The 19,859-nt window shown below is 40.5% G+C and overlaps 3 protein-coding genes across 8 annotated transcripts in view; 1 reads left to right on the top strand and 2 right to left on the bottom strand.

The window, feature by feature from the left end:
* The window catches only part of LOC147147188 (membrane-associated phosphatidylinositol transfer protein 2-like), a 52,965-nt gene extending 45,102 nt beyond the window's left edge, over positions 1-7,863 (top strand). For all 6 annotated transcript variants that reach the window (XM_086031561.1, XM_086031565.1, XM_086031564.1 and 3 more), the window contains 7 exons: positions 544-660; positions 1,439-1,555; positions 1,628-1,776; positions 2,313-2,462; positions 2,538-2,718; positions 3,491-3,619; positions 3,958-7,863. In XM_086031561.1, coding sequence (XP_085887687.1) covers positions 544-660; positions 1,439-1,555; positions 1,628-1,776; positions 2,313-2,462; positions 2,538-2,718; positions 3,491-3,619; positions 3,958-4,338 — 1,224 coding nt within the window. In that variant the 3' untranslated portion in view covers positions 4,339-7,863. The remainder of the gene's footprint in view (positions 1-543; positions 661-1,438; positions 1,556-1,627; positions 1,777-2,312; positions 2,463-2,537; positions 2,719-3,490; positions 3,620-3,957) is intronic.
* Positions 7,864-9,544: 1,681 nt separating this feature from the next.
* Positions 9,545-11,497, bottom strand: arl6ip4 (ADP-ribosylation factor-like 6 interacting protein 4). The gene is made up of 5 exons (XM_086031568.1): positions 11,195-11,497; positions 10,728-11,114; positions 9,993-10,110; positions 9,847-9,916; positions 9,545-9,732 (listed from the first exon to the last, which is right to left on the bottom strand). Exons 1-5 carry the CDS (start codon positions 11,346-11,348, stop codon positions 9,676-9,678), a joined length of 786 nt encoding a protein of 261 aa, XP_085887694.1. The 5' UTR covers positions 11,349-11,497; the 3' UTR covers positions 9,545-9,675.
* Positions 11,498-12,561: 1,064 nt separating this feature from the next.
* Positions 12,562-18,415, bottom strand: mthfd2 (methylenetetrahydrofolate dehydrogenase (NADP+ dependent) 2, methenyltetrahydrofolate cyclohydrolase). The gene is made up of 8 exons (XM_086031701.1): positions 18,204-18,415; positions 16,075-16,259; positions 15,821-15,943; positions 15,137-15,289; positions 13,952-14,059; positions 13,713-13,805; positions 13,497-13,622; positions 12,562-13,141 (listed from the first exon to the last, which is right to left on the bottom strand). Exons 1-8 carry the CDS (start codon positions 18,281-18,283, stop codon positions 12,993-12,995), a joined length of 1,017 nt encoding a protein of 338 aa, XP_085887827.1. The 5' UTR covers positions 18,284-18,415; the 3' UTR covers positions 12,562-12,992.
* Positions 18,416-19,859: the final 1,444 nt, after the last annotated feature.

Below are 19,859 nucleotides of genomic sequence, written 5' to 3'. Positions count from 1 at the left end.
TTTCGAACGCAGACCGATTATTTGCTTACATTTGACTGGGACGTTAGTGCTTGGTTCGTCTCTGCAGTACCATTAGTCAGGTTCGCAGGTTTTTTTTTTTTTTTACGTTTGACTGGAACTTTAGCGGCTATCCCGAATCAGTCTCAGACGTCCCAATAGACAGGCCAACACTGGTCAGCAATTTTTTTTAAATCAGTGATGCATGTACACTTTTCAGAATTAATTTTTTGCGCTGATTCCGAATCTGCCCTTCATTTTTCTGTAGCACATCGAGTTTTCATAGTAATACTAATAATATAATAACAACAACGTAATATGTAATATAGTAATATATTTAGTAATATTCATAAATTAAAGGATAGATTAAGCAACGGGTATATTTTTTTTCCTGAAACATATAAATTCCAACCGTATGGTAAAATCCATGTTTTATGGGTCAAATTTAAAAACGAAAAAAATAGAATCTCAAAAACCTGATGTGCTAGAAAAGCAGATTTTTTTTCCCCCTTGCACAACATGACTCAATCCGAATGTGTGCCGCAGGTTATGAGGCACGACAACTCCAGCATCCTCGAACTTGACGGCAAAGAAGTGTCCGAGTTCACGCCGTCCAAACCTCGTGAGAAGTGGCTGCGCAAGAGGACTCACGTGAAGATCAGGGTAGGATGGGTGGTCTCATCTTGCTGTGCAGAACAATTTCACTGATTTCCAAAAATAGCAAGGAAATGCCCATGTGCCTAACATCCATCACAACATATCAAAGCGATCCCCAGGTATCAAGGATAGAAGCGATGCTTCTCAATTGTTGTCACTCGATCTGGGACCCGCATCTTCCTGTTCTTGCAAGGACGTCGCGACCCACGTTAAGAAGCAATGTTTTTTTTTTTTTTGTTTGTTTGAAGATAATCTTTAAAAGTACTTGTATAGTAGGTTCTATTTTTAAACTCTGTTTCAAATGAATTTGACTACACCACCAAAAGCATTAGAGCACGAGTAACTTTTCCTGTCACTTACCTAATATGTTCCATCTGGGAACTTGGTATACTTCAATATTGTACCGAAAAAAATCTGAATACAAAAATGTAATTTTTTCCTAGATCATAACAACGCCATTTGCGAATGACTGCCCTAGAACAATTTAACATATGGTTTAATTTAGAATATTCATTTATGAGTTGCATTTCAAACGACGACGTGAGGACCTTATTTAATTTACATTCATAATTTAGAAATTGTATGAACTCATTCACTGCCAGACATTTTCAGAAACCTCTTTTACCCTAATGTTTGAAGAAATGTGAAAAAAAATATAAATCAATTCCTGGGATTGAATGGCCGGACCGTGAAAAGACAAGTCAATTCGTCAATGGCAGTGAATGAGTTAAGGTGTGAAAAAGAGCAATTAAGGAATGTAATTTAAAATCCCGCACTTTGACAGAACGTGACGGCCAACCACCGCGTCAACGATGCCGTGTTCACTGAGGACAGCCAGCAGACGGTGACCGGTCGCTTCATGTACGGCCCGCTGGACATGGTCACCCTGGCCGGCGAGAAGGTCAGCCCTCTCGTCGCGGCCGCGACGCGCGCGTGTGCGTTCAGTGTGGGGTGAATTTGCGTGGTGCCGCAGGTGGACCTGCACATCATGACTCAGCCTCCGTCCGGAGAATGGCTTTACTTCAACACGGAGGTGACCAACAGTAGCGGCCGCGTGTCCTTTGTCATTCCTGACGACAAACGTCTGGGCGTCGGCGTCTACCCTGTCAAAATGGTCGTCAGGTATGTTGGTGTTAATAAGCACGACTTATGGAAAAATGTGGATCGTACAAGAGAAAAGTTGGAGATTTGGGTGAAGAATGTACGTTTTTCACGAAGAAAAAAAATGCACAAAATTAAAAAGTCAAACATGTTTTCGGGAAAAAGTCCAATATTTTCCAGAAAAAAAATCTAAATGTCCACTGAAGAAATCCAAAAGTTGTTTGTTTTCTCAAAAAGTTGTGCATGCTTGTAAAAAGTACATTTTTCAGGGAAAATTTTCTTTTTGATTTTTTTTTTTTTAATGTAATATTCTCCAGATATGGAAATAATATTAAATCTATTAATGATAGTAATAATAATAAAATCAAATACAAAAGTATTTTCCGGGTTTTCAAGTGAAACATTTTTTTTTTTAGAATATCGTTAACAAGCAAAAAAAAAAAAAGTGTATTTTGCAGAAAATGTTGGATAGTGAAGCTCTCAGAATCCTTTCCAGCTAAAACCGAATTTTAGCATCGGAGACTCAATGTTCTGGCTCAACAAGTTGTCGTTTTTAGGGGCGACCACACGTTTGCCGACAGCTACCTGACGGTGATCCCTCGCGGCACCGAGTTTGTGGTATTCAGCATCGACGGCTCCTTCGCCGCCAGCGTGTCCATCATGGGCAGTGACCCCAAAGTGCGGGCGGGGGCCGTGGACGTGGTCAGGTAAATAAATGTCTTCCGCCGCTGCTTTTCCGACGATGCGTGAACGTGAAGGTGTGCTTTTGCGTGCGTCGGCAGGCACTGGCAGGATTTGGGCTACTTGATCATCTACGTGACGGGACGGCCGGACATGCAGAAGCAGAGAGTGGTCGCCTGGTTGTCGCAGCACAACTTCCCGCACGGCATCGTGTCCTTTTGCGACGGCCTGGTGCACGACCCGCTCAGGCACAAGGCCAACTTTCTCAAGTCCTTGACCGAGGTCAGAACGTGTCTTGGATGTTGAGTGAGGCGTCTTTGATGCCGGGTCATTGTGTAAACTTGGGACGCGACGACAACTTCCTGAATTCCTTGAAAGGGACGTCAACCCAAACATATTTTTTTCAAGAATATGTTCTATGCGGGCACATTAGTTGAAACAGGGCATTCTGATAAATATTGCATTTGTGGAATAAGAGTTAATCCACCCGTTTTTAGCCATCTTTGGGGTCGGCCATTTTGTCACTTCTGTCGACTGAAAATGACATCACAGATGCTCAGGTAACTACCAATCACAGCTCACATGTTTTCTGTACTGAAACGTGATTGGTCGGTACCTGAACCCTGAGTAGTTGTGATGTCATTTTCAGTTGACATAAGACAAAATGGCCGCCCCCAGAGATGGCTAAAAAGGGGTGGACTTTGCTGCTTGACTCACATTCCACAAACGCTATACTAATCTGAATGCCGTGTTTCAACTAGTGGGCCTGCATTGAACATACTCTTGAAAAAAAATATGTTTGGGTTGACTTCTGCTTTAAGAAATGTCAACTGTGCAAGGGGTCTTTGATGCGGTTTTGTTGAGGACAAAAATATTCCGACACCAGACCGGGAATGTGTGAGGGCTCTTTGATGTTTGTTTTTTCTGTGCACCCCATGGACAAAGGGTATTGTGAGAATGTAAGGTGTCCGTGCCATCTTGAGTTCTATTTGGGTCAAAATATCATGACGCAAGCACATATTAATAGTCTGTGGCACCCTTGTCCTGATGTCAGGCAAACATGAAGATCTTTGCCGGCTACGGGTCCAGCAAGGACATCTCCGTGTACACCTCCATCAACCTGCATCCATCGCAGATCTTCATTGTTGGTCGACCCTCCAAGAAGATGCAGCACCAGTGTCAGGTACGTCCGCACTTTAGTACGGGCAGGCTGTTTCGCTGTTTATTTGGGGCGCTCTTTCGTTCTATTGCGCAATAAATCATTATCATCGGTGCTACATCTGCTTGGTTAAACCCACTGGGTGATTTGGCATCGCAATATTTTGCTCTTAGTCATTTGTACCCGTGGCAGTGACTCCTACATTTCCATTTTTTAAAAAAATGTGTATTTGTTTTTTTATTCATTCATCCGTGCTATTATCATACCGTTAGGCTAACAATATTCTTGCGCTCGTGTATTTCTTCTGTGCGAGGGATGCTAGGTTCCGCTACTTGTATGACAGCTGTGTTTCATGCCGACAGTTCATCACGGAGGGCTACGCGTCCCACCTGTCCCAGCTGGAGCACAACCACCGCTCGCGGCCGGCCAAGTCCAGCAGCACCCGCATGGTCCTGCGCAAGGGCAGCTTCGGCCTGGGCGCCAACAGCGACTTCCTGCGCAAACGCAACCACCTGCTGCGCACCATCTCCTCGCAGCCCGCGCCCGGCTCGCCCACGGCGGGCGCCGTCCACGGCCGCCCCGAGCGCACGCAGAGCCAGTCGGACGGCGAGCGCGGGGCCGCCCACGGCCACGGGGCCGCCCACGGCCACGGGGCCGCGCAGCGCAGCATGAGCATCACGGCGGGATGCTGGGGACGCAGCAGCAGCACCAAAATGGAGGCCGGGGCCCTCAGCCCCAAATGAGGAGGCGGCTACAGAGAGCTACGCAAAAAAAAAAAAAAAAAAATGCCAGTAATTGACGCCCCCCTGCCGCCCCAACTCTGAAAAATTGCCTTTACCGTCAACCCCCGTTTATCCCGGGGATACATTCCAGACAGAAACCTTTTTAGTTATTTCTAGTTTTACCCCCTGCACACACTTGAGAAACATTTCAACTCATGAAAACGCAAAGTTCAAGCCACATATTTTGAAAGTATTCCTTAGTGCCTGCTTTCTTGCTCTCGCATGAAATGGGACCCCAACCAAACCAATTTCATCAAAAGAAATTCCGCTTGCTCAATAATCACGTATAATGTCAAACGCCGTAGACAGGCTAGCTGAAATTAGCAGGGATGTTACCATAATTAGTAACCTTCAAACAACTGCTACGTGAACACAGACGGAGCAGTAAACGGAGACAAACGGAGGGTACAACAATACAAGCATGTATTCTCTCTGCAATGTGGGAACAATGACGATTGCTTCGGGATTGGGGACCTTCTCTGCCTTTTCTTCTTGCGTTTAATTTCGCCGCATGTCTTCCATTGGCGCTCGGTGCTGCCCGGCCTGTTGTGGCTTAGCGTGGTACTACACTGAAGACACACGTCTCGAAATTTGAACTTGCCCTGGATACAGACAACCCCATAAAATTTGCAAAAAACGTGATTTCCTGGGGGATCTCCGTATAGTGTTACGGCAAATTCACCTAGTCACAGATGTTTTTTAGGGGTAATCTACCCGGCCTTATTTTCTGCTAATCATTTGTTGTACTCTTTCTGGAATTCCCCTAAAATGCCACATAAGTGGCACCAAAACGAGTTAACTAATCAAAAAATAAATACATAGATACTAACAACATGAATAATAATCAAAAGTTGTCAAATATTTTTGCTCAATTACTTGAACATGACCCATCTGTACCTTTTATCTTTCGCGAAATGTGTATGTATGCGCGTGTACAAATATCAGAGGAACTATGTGGAGAAGTAGTGCTTTTGGCGCCATCTTGTAGCATCTAAAGGCAATTCGGACCATTTTCAAGGGGGCGTCATTTATTTGTGTTTTTTGGGGGGAATTTCTATATTAATTGTTAAAACAGGAACTATACCAGAAATTAGGGTCTCAAAACACATTAATAGCGTTTCAAACTTATTTTACCCGTAAAAATAAATGGCTTACAGAGGATTTGATTTGTGTACATAAGGCAAACTCTCCTCTAGCGACCCTGGCTAAACTTAGCTCCTCCCCGACCATCCAAAGCTCGTCTCTGAGTGGAGATGTATCACTACTTCCTCAACACCAAATCCCATTTGGACAGTGCTTTGACGCCATCTTGTTGACATCATCTAGAAAGAGCACAAAACCACCAAGAGTGAATGACGGACAATCGGCGACCGTGCGGGGAATTACTGTACTCCTTTCAGGTTCTGCGCTTCAATCGTGGATTTTTTTTTTTTTTTTTTTTTTTTTTTTCTTGGATCCCACTGGGTCCAAAATGCTGTAAAGTTCTGCTCCAAACTTGCAAGCACAACACAGACTTAGTGTGTGATGGATTCATAGAGGAAAACTGGATTTACTGTACCTTTTCCACCCACGCAGCCCCCACAAAAATCCTCGTCACGTCAATGACCCTTTAACAACCTGCTCACGTTTTTACACTTTTACACTCTTGTAAGGAGTATTTGGGCTGCACTGACACACACACACACACACACACGCACACACACACACACACACACACACACAGAGACACAGACAAATCATGCTAAAAGAGATTTAAGTTGTAATTTTATTAGAATATCTTTTCCAGAAAAAAAGGTAGCTTTTTGAGAAAAGGTTTGGGAAAGAAAAGTGACTTTTTAATCCAAAACATTTTTTTTCCATGAGAATAGTCAACTTTTTATTATGGAATCTTGAAACTTTTTCCTGAAACTATCATGACTTTGATTACTTTTTTTTTCAAGAATACATGACTTTATTCCTCAAAATGTTTTTTTTTTTAATCTAAAAGAATACATTTTTTCTTGAAAAACAAAAACTAAAAATGATACTTGTTTTTCATACGTTTTTTCTTGCGAAAAAAATGTTTAAACAGCTTTTTCATTAAGGTTTTTTTTTTCTCTTGGGAGGGGGAAGAAAAGAATACTGTACTTCCCTTCCCTTGAAAATATCAAATTGGATTGCTAAAGTACTTGACTTTTCTGATCCTTTTCTTAAAAAATATCCCATTTGTTTAATCCTTGAAAATATATGACTTTTAATTTGGTTCCCTCAAAATAGTCAATTTATTTTCTCATAAATATGGTTTTAATTTGGTAAAATTAAGATTTTTTTTTTCCCCTTAAAAATATACAACTTTAATCTTGCAAAATTGTCTTTTTCTCAAAAGTAGTCAACATTTATCTGGAAAATGCATTACCTTAATTTCATAAGATTAAGACTATTTTAAAACAAATTGTTATTCTCTTAAAAATATAAAATATTGATCTCATAAAATTGGAACTTTTCCCAAAAATCATGAGAAATTTTTTAAAATCAAAAATATACCTTTTTAATCTCGCAAGAAAATATTGAACTTTTCTGGATACAGTATGACTAATCTTAGACTTTATTCATTTTATTCTCAAAATACATCTTTTCTTACAGATATTGAACTTTTCTAGAAAATGTGGCTAATTTCATCAAATAACTTTTTCTTGAAAATATACTTCTAGGAAAATTTTGACTTTTCTCTTAAAGCATGCTACTTTTTTTCTCACAAATAGTTGTCACTGGCTTTTCTAGAATTTTTTTTTTCTTCGAAAATGTTGGACTTTTTTTTTCTCTTGAAAGTGTAGCATACATAACTTGAACCTAGTAAGATTACAACCTTGAAAATATTCTTTTTTTTCTCTCTCAAACACACACTTGGATAATGTCTGACTTTTCTGGAAAATACGGACCTTTTCCTGAAAATATGCTTTGTTACTCCACGATTCCGACGTGAATCTGCTGGCGTAACTGTTTCACGACTTGTACAACTCGTGAATGTGCCAAAGTTCTCAAAGCCGAGAGGGAACCATGTAGTGCGTACGGGCGCCTCCAATGTTTGTACATTATTCTTGTGATATAGATTATAAATAAGAGGACTCTTGTTATGCACAAGTGCTGTCTGCTCCACTCGTGTCTTCTTTATTCTTCACTTGTTTTGGAGTTTTCTGTTGATTTCAGTGGAGCAAAATCATCTTTTTCATTCTTGGGCTTGTTTCAGTGTGGCCTGGCACAGTATTTTAATTTGTTTTTAGTTCATTATTCTTATTCTGACCATTGTTTTCTTGCCAATCACACTTGTGTTCTATTTATTATTGTTATATTTGTAACCTTTGTTAAAAAGCTATTTTGGAACTCTGGGAAGTGGCTTTGTCCCGCACGCTGTGTATATGAGGTGTTGAATGTGTTTGTAAATGAGTGTACAAAATGTCATGTCCACATATAAAACAATATAAAAGATGATGTTTATAATAACGCGAACGAGGGATGTCCCAGAGTGACTGCAATGGACCAACATGCCAGGGAAAATGTGCAATATTTGTTACACGCACACATACACACATCAGAACAGATGAAAATGAGGACTAGCCCATATCCCATTACCTACCCGAGAGGGTCTTTCATCGAGTTCAGAGTGCATATGAACAAATGTATTGGGACACGAGGCCAATTTGCTGAAGTCTACTGGTAGTTGTTTTTGCTAATTACACACACTTCTACAAACAAAAATAATGGGATGCAAAGCAAACCAACTTCTTCTAAACAGATTTATGTTTTGTTTTTCCTCTAAAAGTATGACTAGGTCGTGCTGTACTTTTTCCTTAAAAAAAAAACACTTTTCTAATCAAAAATATTTTTTTCCTCCAGCAAATTTTTTTCCTCAAAAAAAATTCCTCTATGTGCTACTTTTTTTTCTTGCCAATATAACCCTTTTTCTCAAAATACACAAATATTTTCTAAAGATTTGACACCATCTAGAGTGTTTGACTTTTTTTTGAAAATGTAACCTTTTTTCACAACAACCTTTTGTTGTTGCAACCTTTTTTTAAATACTAATTTTTCCTCAATGTCACTTTCTGAAAAAAAAAAAAATTCTTGAAAATGTATGACATCTTGAATATCTTGAAACATACTTTGAAAAAAAATCTAAAAAATGTTTGACTTTTTCGTGCACGTATATGACTTCAAAAATACAAGGACATGGAATATTGGATTTTTTTTTGCCAAAAATGTCATTTATTTTCAGAAAAATACTTTTGCAAAACATGAGGACTTTTTCCTGAAACATTCCAACTTTTTTCTCAAAAATGTTTGGCATCAACTCATTTTCTTTTAACATTTTCTTCAAAAATTTTAATATTGGAAATTTCTCAAAAACTCAGCTTTTGTGAAAATGTTATTTTGAATTTTTTTCTTGAAAATGTACCACTTTTTTGTCAAAAAATACCTGCCTTTTCTTCTTGAAAACATTTTCTTGTAATAAAATTGCTCAGATTTGTTTTTAATTTTCTCAAAAATGTATGAATTCGTGAAAACAAAATTATATTTAAAATATTTGATTTCTTAAAAATGACTTACTGTCAAAAACATCTGACCTTTCTCAAAGACACTGCGATTAAATGTTTTGTAAAATTTTTAAAATATCTGGAGGACTTTATAAACACCAAAATGGCCCCTCACAGGAAAAAAGCTTGCCCAGCCATTTACAGTACTCATAAATATTTCGACTTATGAGAGGTGAGTAAGTCATTTTTTTCACGATTTATTTTCATCTAAATGTTGTCCCGGTTCCACCTGGGGTCCATTTCACAAAGCAGGTTTAGTGAAAACTCTGCTCACCCTGAAATGAGGGAAACTGACTTTTCCGTTTCAAGAAGGTCAAACGCTTTCAAGGAAAAAGTGCCCTTTTTCCTTGAAAGTGTTTGACATTTTTTCTTGAGGATAAAACCTTTTATAATAACATTCTTTCCCCTTGAAAATATTTGACTATTGAAAACATCTTGAAAATGCTTGTCTTTTTTCGAAAAAACATACAACTTTTCAAAAGTGATTTAAAAAAAATGTTTTTGGTTCTTTCCTTTAAGTCTTTTTTTTTTCTTGAAAATGTACTACTTTCTCATATGTACGACTTTTTGGGAAAATACAAAACTTTTTTGCAACGTTACATGTCTTTTTTTTATTCTAAAGCTTCTTTTTTTTCAATCTAAAAAAAAATATGACATCTCAAAAATATAAGAGACATCTTCCGTAGGCTCTTCAAGTCCTTCAAGTGTGCCCGAGCGTGGACTAGAACTATCTGTTGAGCCCTAGCATCCTCTGGAAGGAGCTGCCGTCTCCTTTGGTGGCTTGCTACGTGGACGAAAAAAAAAAAATATATATATATATTATATATGTAATCACAAACAAAATATATGTAATTTCGAATCATAGTATTATTCAAGCATGTATATTATTGTGTATTACCTTGTTGATGTCTTTGTGTTTCTCCCTGCTGACAATCTCTTCGATGATTTCGCCCTCACCTCGCACTAGTCTAAAGGAGTACACAAAACCTTAGCTTATCGTAATTTAGCTTCAGAGGCTAACAGGAGCAACAGCTAATGCCTCACCTGGTGCGTCCCGTTTCAGGGTCCACCACTTTGCGGATGACACTCTGCCGGGCGTCGTACTCCTCCTTGGTTAGAGGCCTCCTGGTGGCCAGTCGGGACTTCTGCTCGTCCGTCATCACTGCATCGCATCACAAACCAAGATAGAAGAGACGTACCATTGCGCTCCCCGAATTCAACAAAATGATTCCTTCCCGAAAGAAATTGCAGGCTGCAGGTTGGACGTGACTTCTGAGACGTTTTGCAAATTGTATACCATTGTGGAGAAGAATCGATCGCCAATTCGGCCAATTGATGCCCACTGAGAGCTCCGGTGAAAGACTCAAGGCTGACTGAAATTATTAACGATTCCCCCGCCCGATCCACCCTCCCCTATCAAATGTGTAGTAGTATTTGAGTTGTGTTTGTGTGCCCTATACAAGTGGCTGTCGCAGAGGTTGTTTTTTTTTTCCAAACCCATACTGTGCCCCTCCATTTTAGGAGCAAAGCATGGGAATAGTTTTTTCCAATCACCCTTCCTTTGTTTTCCTTTTCATCTAATAAAATTGGGACGCTATCGGCGACTCGTCAGAGTGCAGTGCAGCCACTGCAAACAAAGATTTCTGTTCTTGAATTCTATCGAGCAACATTCTGCTACCGTAATTCTGACTGGCAAGCAATATTTGTGCTCCCTTGAACAAACGATTGCACTCTTTGCCTAGCAACTGATGATGATTTGGTTGTGTTATTGTGGGTCACCTGGGCCAAGCTCAACACCACCATCGTCGCTCTGCCAAAGCTCCAGTGAGGAAGAGGGCTTGGGTGGCGGGATGCTAAGCGGCTCAGCGAGCTTCATCAGCCTCTTCTGTATGTCGTCCTCATTTTTCACCTTCTTCTTCTCCTCTTCCTCCTCCACTTTCCTCTTCTTCTTCAGTTTCTTCTTCAGTTTCTTCTTCTTCTTCTTTTCCTTCTTCTCCTTCTTGCGCCGCTTCTTCAGCTTGGCCTGTTTCTTCCTTGACTTCTTGGTTTTCTTCTTCTTCGTTTCGTCACCGGACGACGAAGAAGACGAAGAGGAGCGGGAGGAGGAAGACGATGATGAAGACGAAGAGGAGCTTCGTCTTTGCTTCTTTCTTTGTGTTTTTACACCTGACGGGTTGAACAGAGTTAATTTCCACCCAAATAAAAAATGTTTTGCCACCTTTGTGCCTCGTTCGTGTTGTACTGACCTTGACTTTTGTGTGACTTTTTCTTCGATTTGCTCCTACTGCTGGAAGACGTCGACGATGAGGACGAGGAGGACGGAGATCTTCCTCGTTTCTTCTTTTCTTTGTCATTTTTCTCCACGTTTCTACTTCTTTTCGGGGATCTGCTTCGGTCCATATCAGCTTACACAACCTCTTGACATCTCAACCGAAATAATGATGACACAAGACGACCCAGAATTGGGAGTTGATTGTCCACTGCAGCGATGTTTAAGACTGGTCCGCCTGCTATTTGTTTCCGACAGACAATTCCGTCAGTTATTTTTGTTCCCACCTTAATATGATGGCTACGTGCGTGTGTGTATATATATGTATATATGTGTATATATATATATATATATATATATATATATATATATATATATATATATATATATATATATATATATATATATATACATACATATATATATATATATATATACACATATATACATGTGTATACAACATTCTGTGTGTATATATACACACATATATATATATATATATATATATATATATGTGTGTATATATACACACATATATATATATATATATATATATATATATATATATACACATATATATATATATACATACATATATATATATATATACATATATACATATATATATACATATATACATATATATATATATACATACATATATATATATATATACATATATACATATATATATACATATATACATATATATATACATATATACATATATATATACATACATATATATATATATATACATATATATATATATATACATATATATATATATATATATATATATACACACACACACACGTGCCACACAGTGTGTGTGTGGGTTCTTTTTCTCTCTTTATACACACATACGGATAGTCCCCTTCTCTTCTCCCAATACTTGCATGGAACCTCCTGCAAACCAACTACACTTACGCACACACACCCTTCTTCCTCTTTAACAAAAGATTTCAACATCAGACTGCCCAATTTCGTGTCAGTTGTTTACCCAAAAAGCTATTAGCAGAGCTTGGCATCATTTATCAGTCACTAAGGTCCCATCTGTAGTTTTGGCCGATCGCCGGCGACACCCAATCGGCGTCAAGAACATGATTTTAACGTCACATGCAGGCAGACGCTCGCACACGCACATGGCATGGTGATTGGTGAAATAAAAAGAATATGGAGCATATGTCGGTGGGACCGAAAGGTAGACCGGTGTTTTTCAAACTCTGTGCCTCCAGGCACACAGGAGATATTGCGCCGTGTGCCGTGGGAAACTATCACATTTTTGTGCCTGTGCGGTCTAGCGCCTGGCAGCGTAACTGAAAGAAGTAAACAGAGGCTGAGAATAGTCACAAATATTTATTTCAGTTTTTACAAAGGCATTAGTGAATCTTTAAAGCTTTTGTATACTGGGTCAACGCGCTCCTGGTGGAGTCAGCCCTTTTTTGCTCAATACTGCACCGCTTCGCTTTTGAGGTGAACGCCACCATGTGCTCCTTAAATAACACATATGCTGCTGAAGCAATAAATAAAAACAATCTCTGGTGATCCCGTTGAAAACAACAGGCCCAAAGTCAACACTGAATTCTGTTACATTAGTGACTGTAACAGACAAGCGTGGCTGAACATGTGGAAGGGGTTTATTAAAAAAAAAAAGGTGTGCCTTAAATTACACCTTAAGTCCAAAAAATTAAAAGCATTGAAGGATCGAAAGGGTCGGGGGTGGTTGCAGGTGGTGGAATGTTTTTCGTTTTGGGCACTCGTCTTCTCCCTCATTAGGATGCAGCGGCCATGCGAATCCTCTCGGGAGGATAGAGCAGGACGTTCTTGGCCGCTTTGATGGTGTTCTTCATGAGCATAGCCACCGTCATGGGTCCCACGCCGCCTGGCACCGGCGTGATGAAACCCGCCTTCTGTCTCACACCTGACACACACACAAAAAATACAATTTTAAAAACAGCTATGGACAATAACCCCCCCCCCCCCCCCCAAAAAAAAAAGCTAATTTAGGCTTTCATATGCATCCACTATGACTGCTTCCATTTAGTTTAATTAGATAATTTGGTAGTTATGGTATATTTCCACTAGGAGTTGATGAAACTGCCTCCATAGGATCCCTTCTAATGCAAAATCTTGAAGATCTTCCTCTCCTAACAACTTCATCAACTCATTTTTTGTGCATCTGTGAGGTTGTTTTTCCCCCCCACATTTTTTATAGAAATATTGCCTGCGCCAAGTGGTTCTAATCAATAGACTGCACGTTTTGATTTCTAATTTACCTTCAAAATCCACATCCCCAACTAGCCTGCTCTTCCCGGTGACTGGGTCCTGCACCCGGTTGATACCCACGTCAATGACGGCCGCACCCTCTTTAATCATGTCGGCCGTTATGAGGTTGGGAATTCCTGAGGCAAAATGAGATCAGCAAACACAATAAGAATATTGGTGTCGCAACACAACGCGGCTTGCACAGCAAGGAGGAAGTTGTGTCACACCTGCGGCAGCGATGACTATGTCCGCGATTTGAGTGTGGCGTCGGAGTTGATCCTTGGGAGTGTAACGGTGGGAGATGGTCACTGTGGCGTCGCCTGTTGGCGCACGTTCAGCATTTAGCATACAGTGTAGATTGTACGAAAAAAAGTTGAATACAAGTGAACTGTACTTTTGTGTACCGGTAGACTTGGAGATTCACCGTATTACACGTATCTCAAGAAAGAAGCAGAGGGGTGTTTACCTCCCGGTCTCTCGTGCCGTCCGTCCGTGTGCAGCAGCATGGCGATGGGCATGCCCACGTTCTTGGAGCGACCTGCCACCACTACGTTCTTGCCCACAGTGGCAATGCCTGCATACACGACATAGCCGCACTTTTCTTTAGAAGAGATCAACAGAACGTACATCCATCCATTTTCCTAACCGCTTTCTCCTCACGAGGTGTGCTGGAGCCCAGCCCAGCTGTCGTCGGGCAGTTGGCGGGTTATGCCCCGAATTCGGTCGCCAGCCAATCGCAGGCCACACAGAGACAAAGAAAACAACCGCGCTCACAATCACACTTAGGGACGATTTAGAGTTCCAATGTAACTGAGCAAACGTGTTATTGGAATGTAGGAGGAAACCGGAGTAACCGGAAAAAACTCCCAACAGGAAGGCCGGGGCCGGATTTGAACCCGTGACCTCTGAGTCGGATGTGCTAACAAGTCGCTCACCGTGCCGCCACAGAATGTAGATAGAAATCTTTTCCTTTTTTTTATTCAAGATTAGTCAGGCTTCATGGTTAAAACCTCCGCCAAGGGTGCAAACGTGTCCGGTGGCATGTTCAATACCAAAAGGAAAGTTTGATACAACAAAGTAGCAAAATGCACTTCTCCTTCCAACACCATGTGGCCCCTGCCCTCCTAACGACACCGTCTTGACTTCTCATCCTGCCCTCCAAACTACACCTTTCTATTGATCTCATCTCCTCCTAAACACACCACCTCCTCCTCCTTTGTCCCACTCCTCCCCTCCCCTGCCCTGCCCTCCACCTCCTTTCCTTACCTGTACCCCCCTCTTCCCCTCACAGAACCTCCTTGCAATCCTCTCTCCTTACAACAATCTTCTTGAATCCGTCTCCTTTACTTAACTTTCTCCTCTTCTCCTGGTTAAACATTCACCCCACCCCGCCTCTTCCACGTCCTCCCTCCCTCCCTCCCAACTATACCTCCCCTTGCCCTAATTATAACTCCTATGCCTCCTCCTTTCCTTACGACACTTTCAATCCTCCTCCTCCTCCTATTACTAATATGCAACTTGATTTAAAACAACCACCGCACATTAAGTAAAAATCAAGACGTAAAAACAAAGACAGCTAAGACAATAAACGACAAAGACAGTAAATATAACAAAGTGCAATGTCTCTGCTCATTGGCAGCGCGGCGGTTACCTGTGCGTTTGATGATCTCCATGACTCCCCAGGGCGTGGCGGGCAACATGGTGGACTGATCCAGGCACATGCGGCCCACATTGACCACGTGGAAGCCGTCCACGTCCTTGGTGGGGGCGACGGCGTTGCAGATGGTGCGTTCATCGATGTGGTCTGCGTGTCGGCAAACATCAAGCATTAATCTCTCTTCCTTTTTTTTATTATTTTTTTTTTTTAAACAATTTTAGCCATTCCAATGCGAATGCAATGAAACATCCCAAAAGTGTATAATTTTGTAAATTGGAACTAGTATAATGTTTACATCAAATTGTACATCTTGGCCCTGTTGTGGCAACCTTTGACGAGTAGAAATCCAATCAAACTACATTTTTCATATTCTCTCTTACTGCAGCTGTAGAAAGACTATGCTATTCAAAATACAACGAAACCCCACATAATTGCACATATTGTGCTGGGACCAATGACAAATGACGCTTTGCAGCCAAGTAACTACATCGAAGTAAGTTGAGAAGCTTCATTTTGTGGCACTTCTGGCAATTAAAAACCAGCAAGGCTTGGTTTCTTTTCTCCGCCGTATAAGAAATGTGAATTGATGCTGTATACTAATGGCAAGAATTGAGTCTTACAAATGACATTACTTGTGTGGGTGTAGCCAATATTGCAGCTGTGTTTATCATTACCCACCCGGCAGAGGCAGTTGCACCAGCAGGCCGTCCACACGATGGTCCGTATTGAGCTTAAAGATGAGGTCCAACAGCTCTTCCTCGCTGATGTCGGAGCGCTTAAGGATGGTCTCGCTGGAGATTCCTGAGAGACAAAAGGTCAGTATACACTCAATATATGGTGATTTAAAAAAAAAAATTTAAAAAGTGGGCATATATTCCAGGTCCGCCGCACTAGGTAAAAATCTTGCAGTGTGTGTGCCTGCGTGTCCTCACCAACGTCGGCGGCCGATCGGGTCTTGTTGAGGACGTACGAGTGGCTGGCCGCGTTGTCGCCGACTAGAATCACGCTGAGGTGAGGCCGTCGGTGTCCGGCCAACATCCATTTTTCCACGTCGGACCGCGCCTCGTCCCGGATCTGGCGAGCCAGCTTCTTTCCTGAGATGACCACTGCCTCCTGCCTGAGGATCGACACATCAAGGCAATAATAATATTGATTGGAAGCCCGTCGTTAACCCACGATCAGTTCACCTGTGTCCGCGAGTAGTTCGCATGACAACATACCGTATGTTGATAAAAATAGATTGGGAAAAACCGGTTTTGTTTTTAAGAATGTGTGGCATATGACATGCACATTACAGACTTTTTAGGCACTTTTAGTCACGCTTGAGGTTCAGTGTCAACAAGTAAAGGGATGGCAACCTGCCATTATGTAGACTTTTTATGTCCACTCTACATACGAGCTGGCTAAACGACAATTGTCCGATGTCCAGTGTTGCATTTCTTTGCCTACTAGTGCAGCAAATACTCTGGCAAACACTACCACCTGTAGCATCTAAAATTAGGCACTGTTCGAGCTGACTGGGCCATATGGTCACACACGCACACACACACTGTGTCACACTGGAGCCACGCAGCAACTCCTGACCAATCACCATGCCAGGGAAGAAAAGTGGAGAAGGCTGCAAGGAAGGGGGGGCGGGGGGGAGTCTTTGGGGAAGCAGCTGCGGGACGATGTAATTTACTGTGTGACCATACAAGCCAAACAATCACCAGAGCCAACTTTTACGCTTACATAACGAAAGACACACATCAGAGGGAGGAGAATGGCAAGGAATTGAGAAGCAATGAGGCGTCGAGTGGTGATGTAACAGCGCTTTTGTTATGCCACGGGCAATTAGAGTAACTTGTGGAAGAAAAGTAGCACAATTTTGGGGCGCACCTACATTTGAAAATGGGGACATTTTTTGAAATTGTCAATATGCAAAGTCTACCAATTTGTCACATACACTTGCTTAAGGGCTTTAACTTGAAAACAGAAATGGAATTTAATAATACAAAAGTCAGCTTGTGGTTTTTACTGAAAAAATGTTGTATTTGAAAATCTAAATTTAATGGGAAAAAAAGAGTTTGCTTGCATCGTTCCTTCACCTGGGATGAAAATCTATGCAGTAAAATTTAAGAAAGATAAACTGAAAACAATGTTTTTAAAGTCATACTGAGGAAAATCATTAAAAATCACGTTGCACTCTTCTGAACTTTGATGATTTTCAAAAAATAAACCTAAAACTCTTCTTGCAAACTTTTAAAGATTAAAAAACCTGCTCACGATTCATGATTTTTTTTTTTTTTACCCTAATACATTTCCATGCTTTACAAAAATAAAACGTCCTAATTTCCAGATTAATCATGTCTCGCTGCAGTAAGTGTATTTAAATTCAATACATTGCATAAACAAATGCATTTTAGTCACCACCATCCTCCATTTCTTTGTGAAAAGCAGCAAGTCATTTTTGGAGGAGGAAAAAAAAAAAAAAGATCCTTAATATTGCCCTTCATGGTGACGCGAGAATTTATTTTTATTTCAAGTACAGTATGCGCTGGAGATCAAGTTTTATGATGCACATACAAGCCCTAATAACGAAATGGCTCATCTTGTGACTAGACTCGTGCTGGACACGAGGTAAAAGTTAATGCAATTAACTACTAAATACCAGCACGGGACATTCTAGCTTTTAACAAGTAGCTGTGTGGGTTATTATTATGCACGTGAATCGCTGACGGGAAATAAGTGCATATGTGTGTGCAAGTGTGTGTGAAGGGAATATCACCTACGCGCAAAACTGCAACAGGGTGCAAACATTCGGGTGGATTTCATCATCCACCTTGCTGTAATACCGGTGCGACGATAGAGGGCGCTCTATCTCCAACCGACGAGATACATTCGGTTGGATTGGCCACTTAAAAACTTGCGTTTTCAAGGCTCAATTGGAACCACAGAGTGGTACTATAGCGTAAGAAACGGAAAAGCAGACATGTTGGACGACAGAGAACGTGTGGAAGAAGGAAGCCATGTTGAGTAGTAAGTAGCGTGGTCTGTTATATGGCGGCGGCGCAGGGCTCACCTCGAGGCGGACGTGTGTAGGAGACATAGCTGATGACGAGAGTGCTGGCACACTTTCCTGAGAGTCCTGACCGCTGCCATGGTGGTGTAGAAGGCTGAAGTAGGAAGACGGCAAACCGGCCGATTGACAAGGAAGGCGGAAGAAGAGCGAGAGGAGCTCGGTGGGCTGACAGAACGTCGTCGTCTGTGGCAGTAGGAAGAGCCGCAGAGGTGGTTTATATACGACCCCGCCTATTGTGCTGCGTCAGCGTGACGTTGCAGGCCTGCCGGCCACTCCCCCGCAGCTTCGAGTCGGCTGATGACATAATTTCACTTTTTTGCTCTATGTGAATGTTTGATGCCTTTGAAACGTATGCATTGCTTTTTGTCACCATTCAAATATAGCCAGAGTGGGGGCCACATATTCCCACTTTATATAAGTACAAGTACAGATAAAAAGTATTTTAATAAAAGTAATGATTCTACTTCTTAAGACTTTGAAATGTACTAAAGTCCAAGAGTCACCTCAGACTCTGTAATTTTACCTAATTAAATGAGTCTATTTGACTTTTTAGATAAAAAAAAGTAGACTAAAATGTGCATAAGTACTAAAGTACATTTTGGAGTCTGTGCTTTTTTTGTTTCTTTTAAAGTGGAAGTCAACCTAAACATTTTTTAAAGATATGTTCTATGCAGGCCCACAAGTTGAAACACAGCATTCTGATTAATATTGAATCAGAACTTGCTGTTTTTACACACAAGTGCAGACTCTGATGTGTACTTACCTGCAAAAGTAGGTACATTTCACAATCTGTATTTTTCTACTTTTACCTAATGAATCGGATCAGTACTACTACTTTTATCATTTTTTTACATAAAAATACAGACTCTATGTGCTAAATAACAAAAGTGCATTTCAGTGTAGCTTTTTACTTTTACATAAGGAGCCAAGTACTTTTACTAGTCTTTTTTTCCACAAAAAGTACACTCTGAAATGTACTTAAGTACAAAAGCGAGTACATTAACCCTTTCATGCGAAGTGACTAAACTAAAAAAATATATTTATATTTTGAATAATAACATGAAATCACAATTAATGCATGAAAGGGTTACAAATATTTTTTTAAATTTAGATTAATTAATACAAGCGAAAGCAACTTTTAAATAGCTGTCCACTGTAGTGACCACTATGCATGAAAGGGTTAAAGCCTAACTTTTATGTCCAATCAGTACTTCTACTATTTCCAGTCCGCCCTCCCCCACACACAAAAAAAATACACTCTGAAATGTACTCTAGTCAAAAAAGTAAGTAACTTTTTACTTTTACTAAAGGGGTAAAATCAGTACTTCTATTTTTACCAGTCATTTTTTTCCTAACAGAAAAAGTACACTCTGAAATGTGCATGTGGCACTTTGACACTGAAGTACATTTGAAAAAATATATGAAATGATGAATGAAAATGGGGCAAATAAATACAAACGCTACCAGTTGTTCTATTACCAAATGCGGTATTTGTGTATTTTTATTTTTATAAAAATCAATGTAGTTTTGCAATAATGGTTTTATATTTTGGATGAAAAATGATATAGTTTCAAGAACAAAATGATTTCCAGATTGAGTCATTAATTCTAATAGAAAAAATTACAGTTTCGAGACTAAAGTCACATGTGAAAAAGA

This window comes from Filicampus tigris, chromosome 5, assembly GCF_054856515.1.
Source record: "Filicampus tigris isolate MCC_2025a chromosome 5, RoL_Ftig_1.0, whole genome shotgun sequence".
Classification (NCBI taxonomy): Eukaryota; Metazoa; Chordata; class Actinopteri; order Syngnathiformes; family Syngnathidae; genus Filicampus; species Filicampus tigris.
Note: the sequence above shows the minus strand (reverse complement) of the source record. Positions and strands in the feature narration are given on the sequence as shown.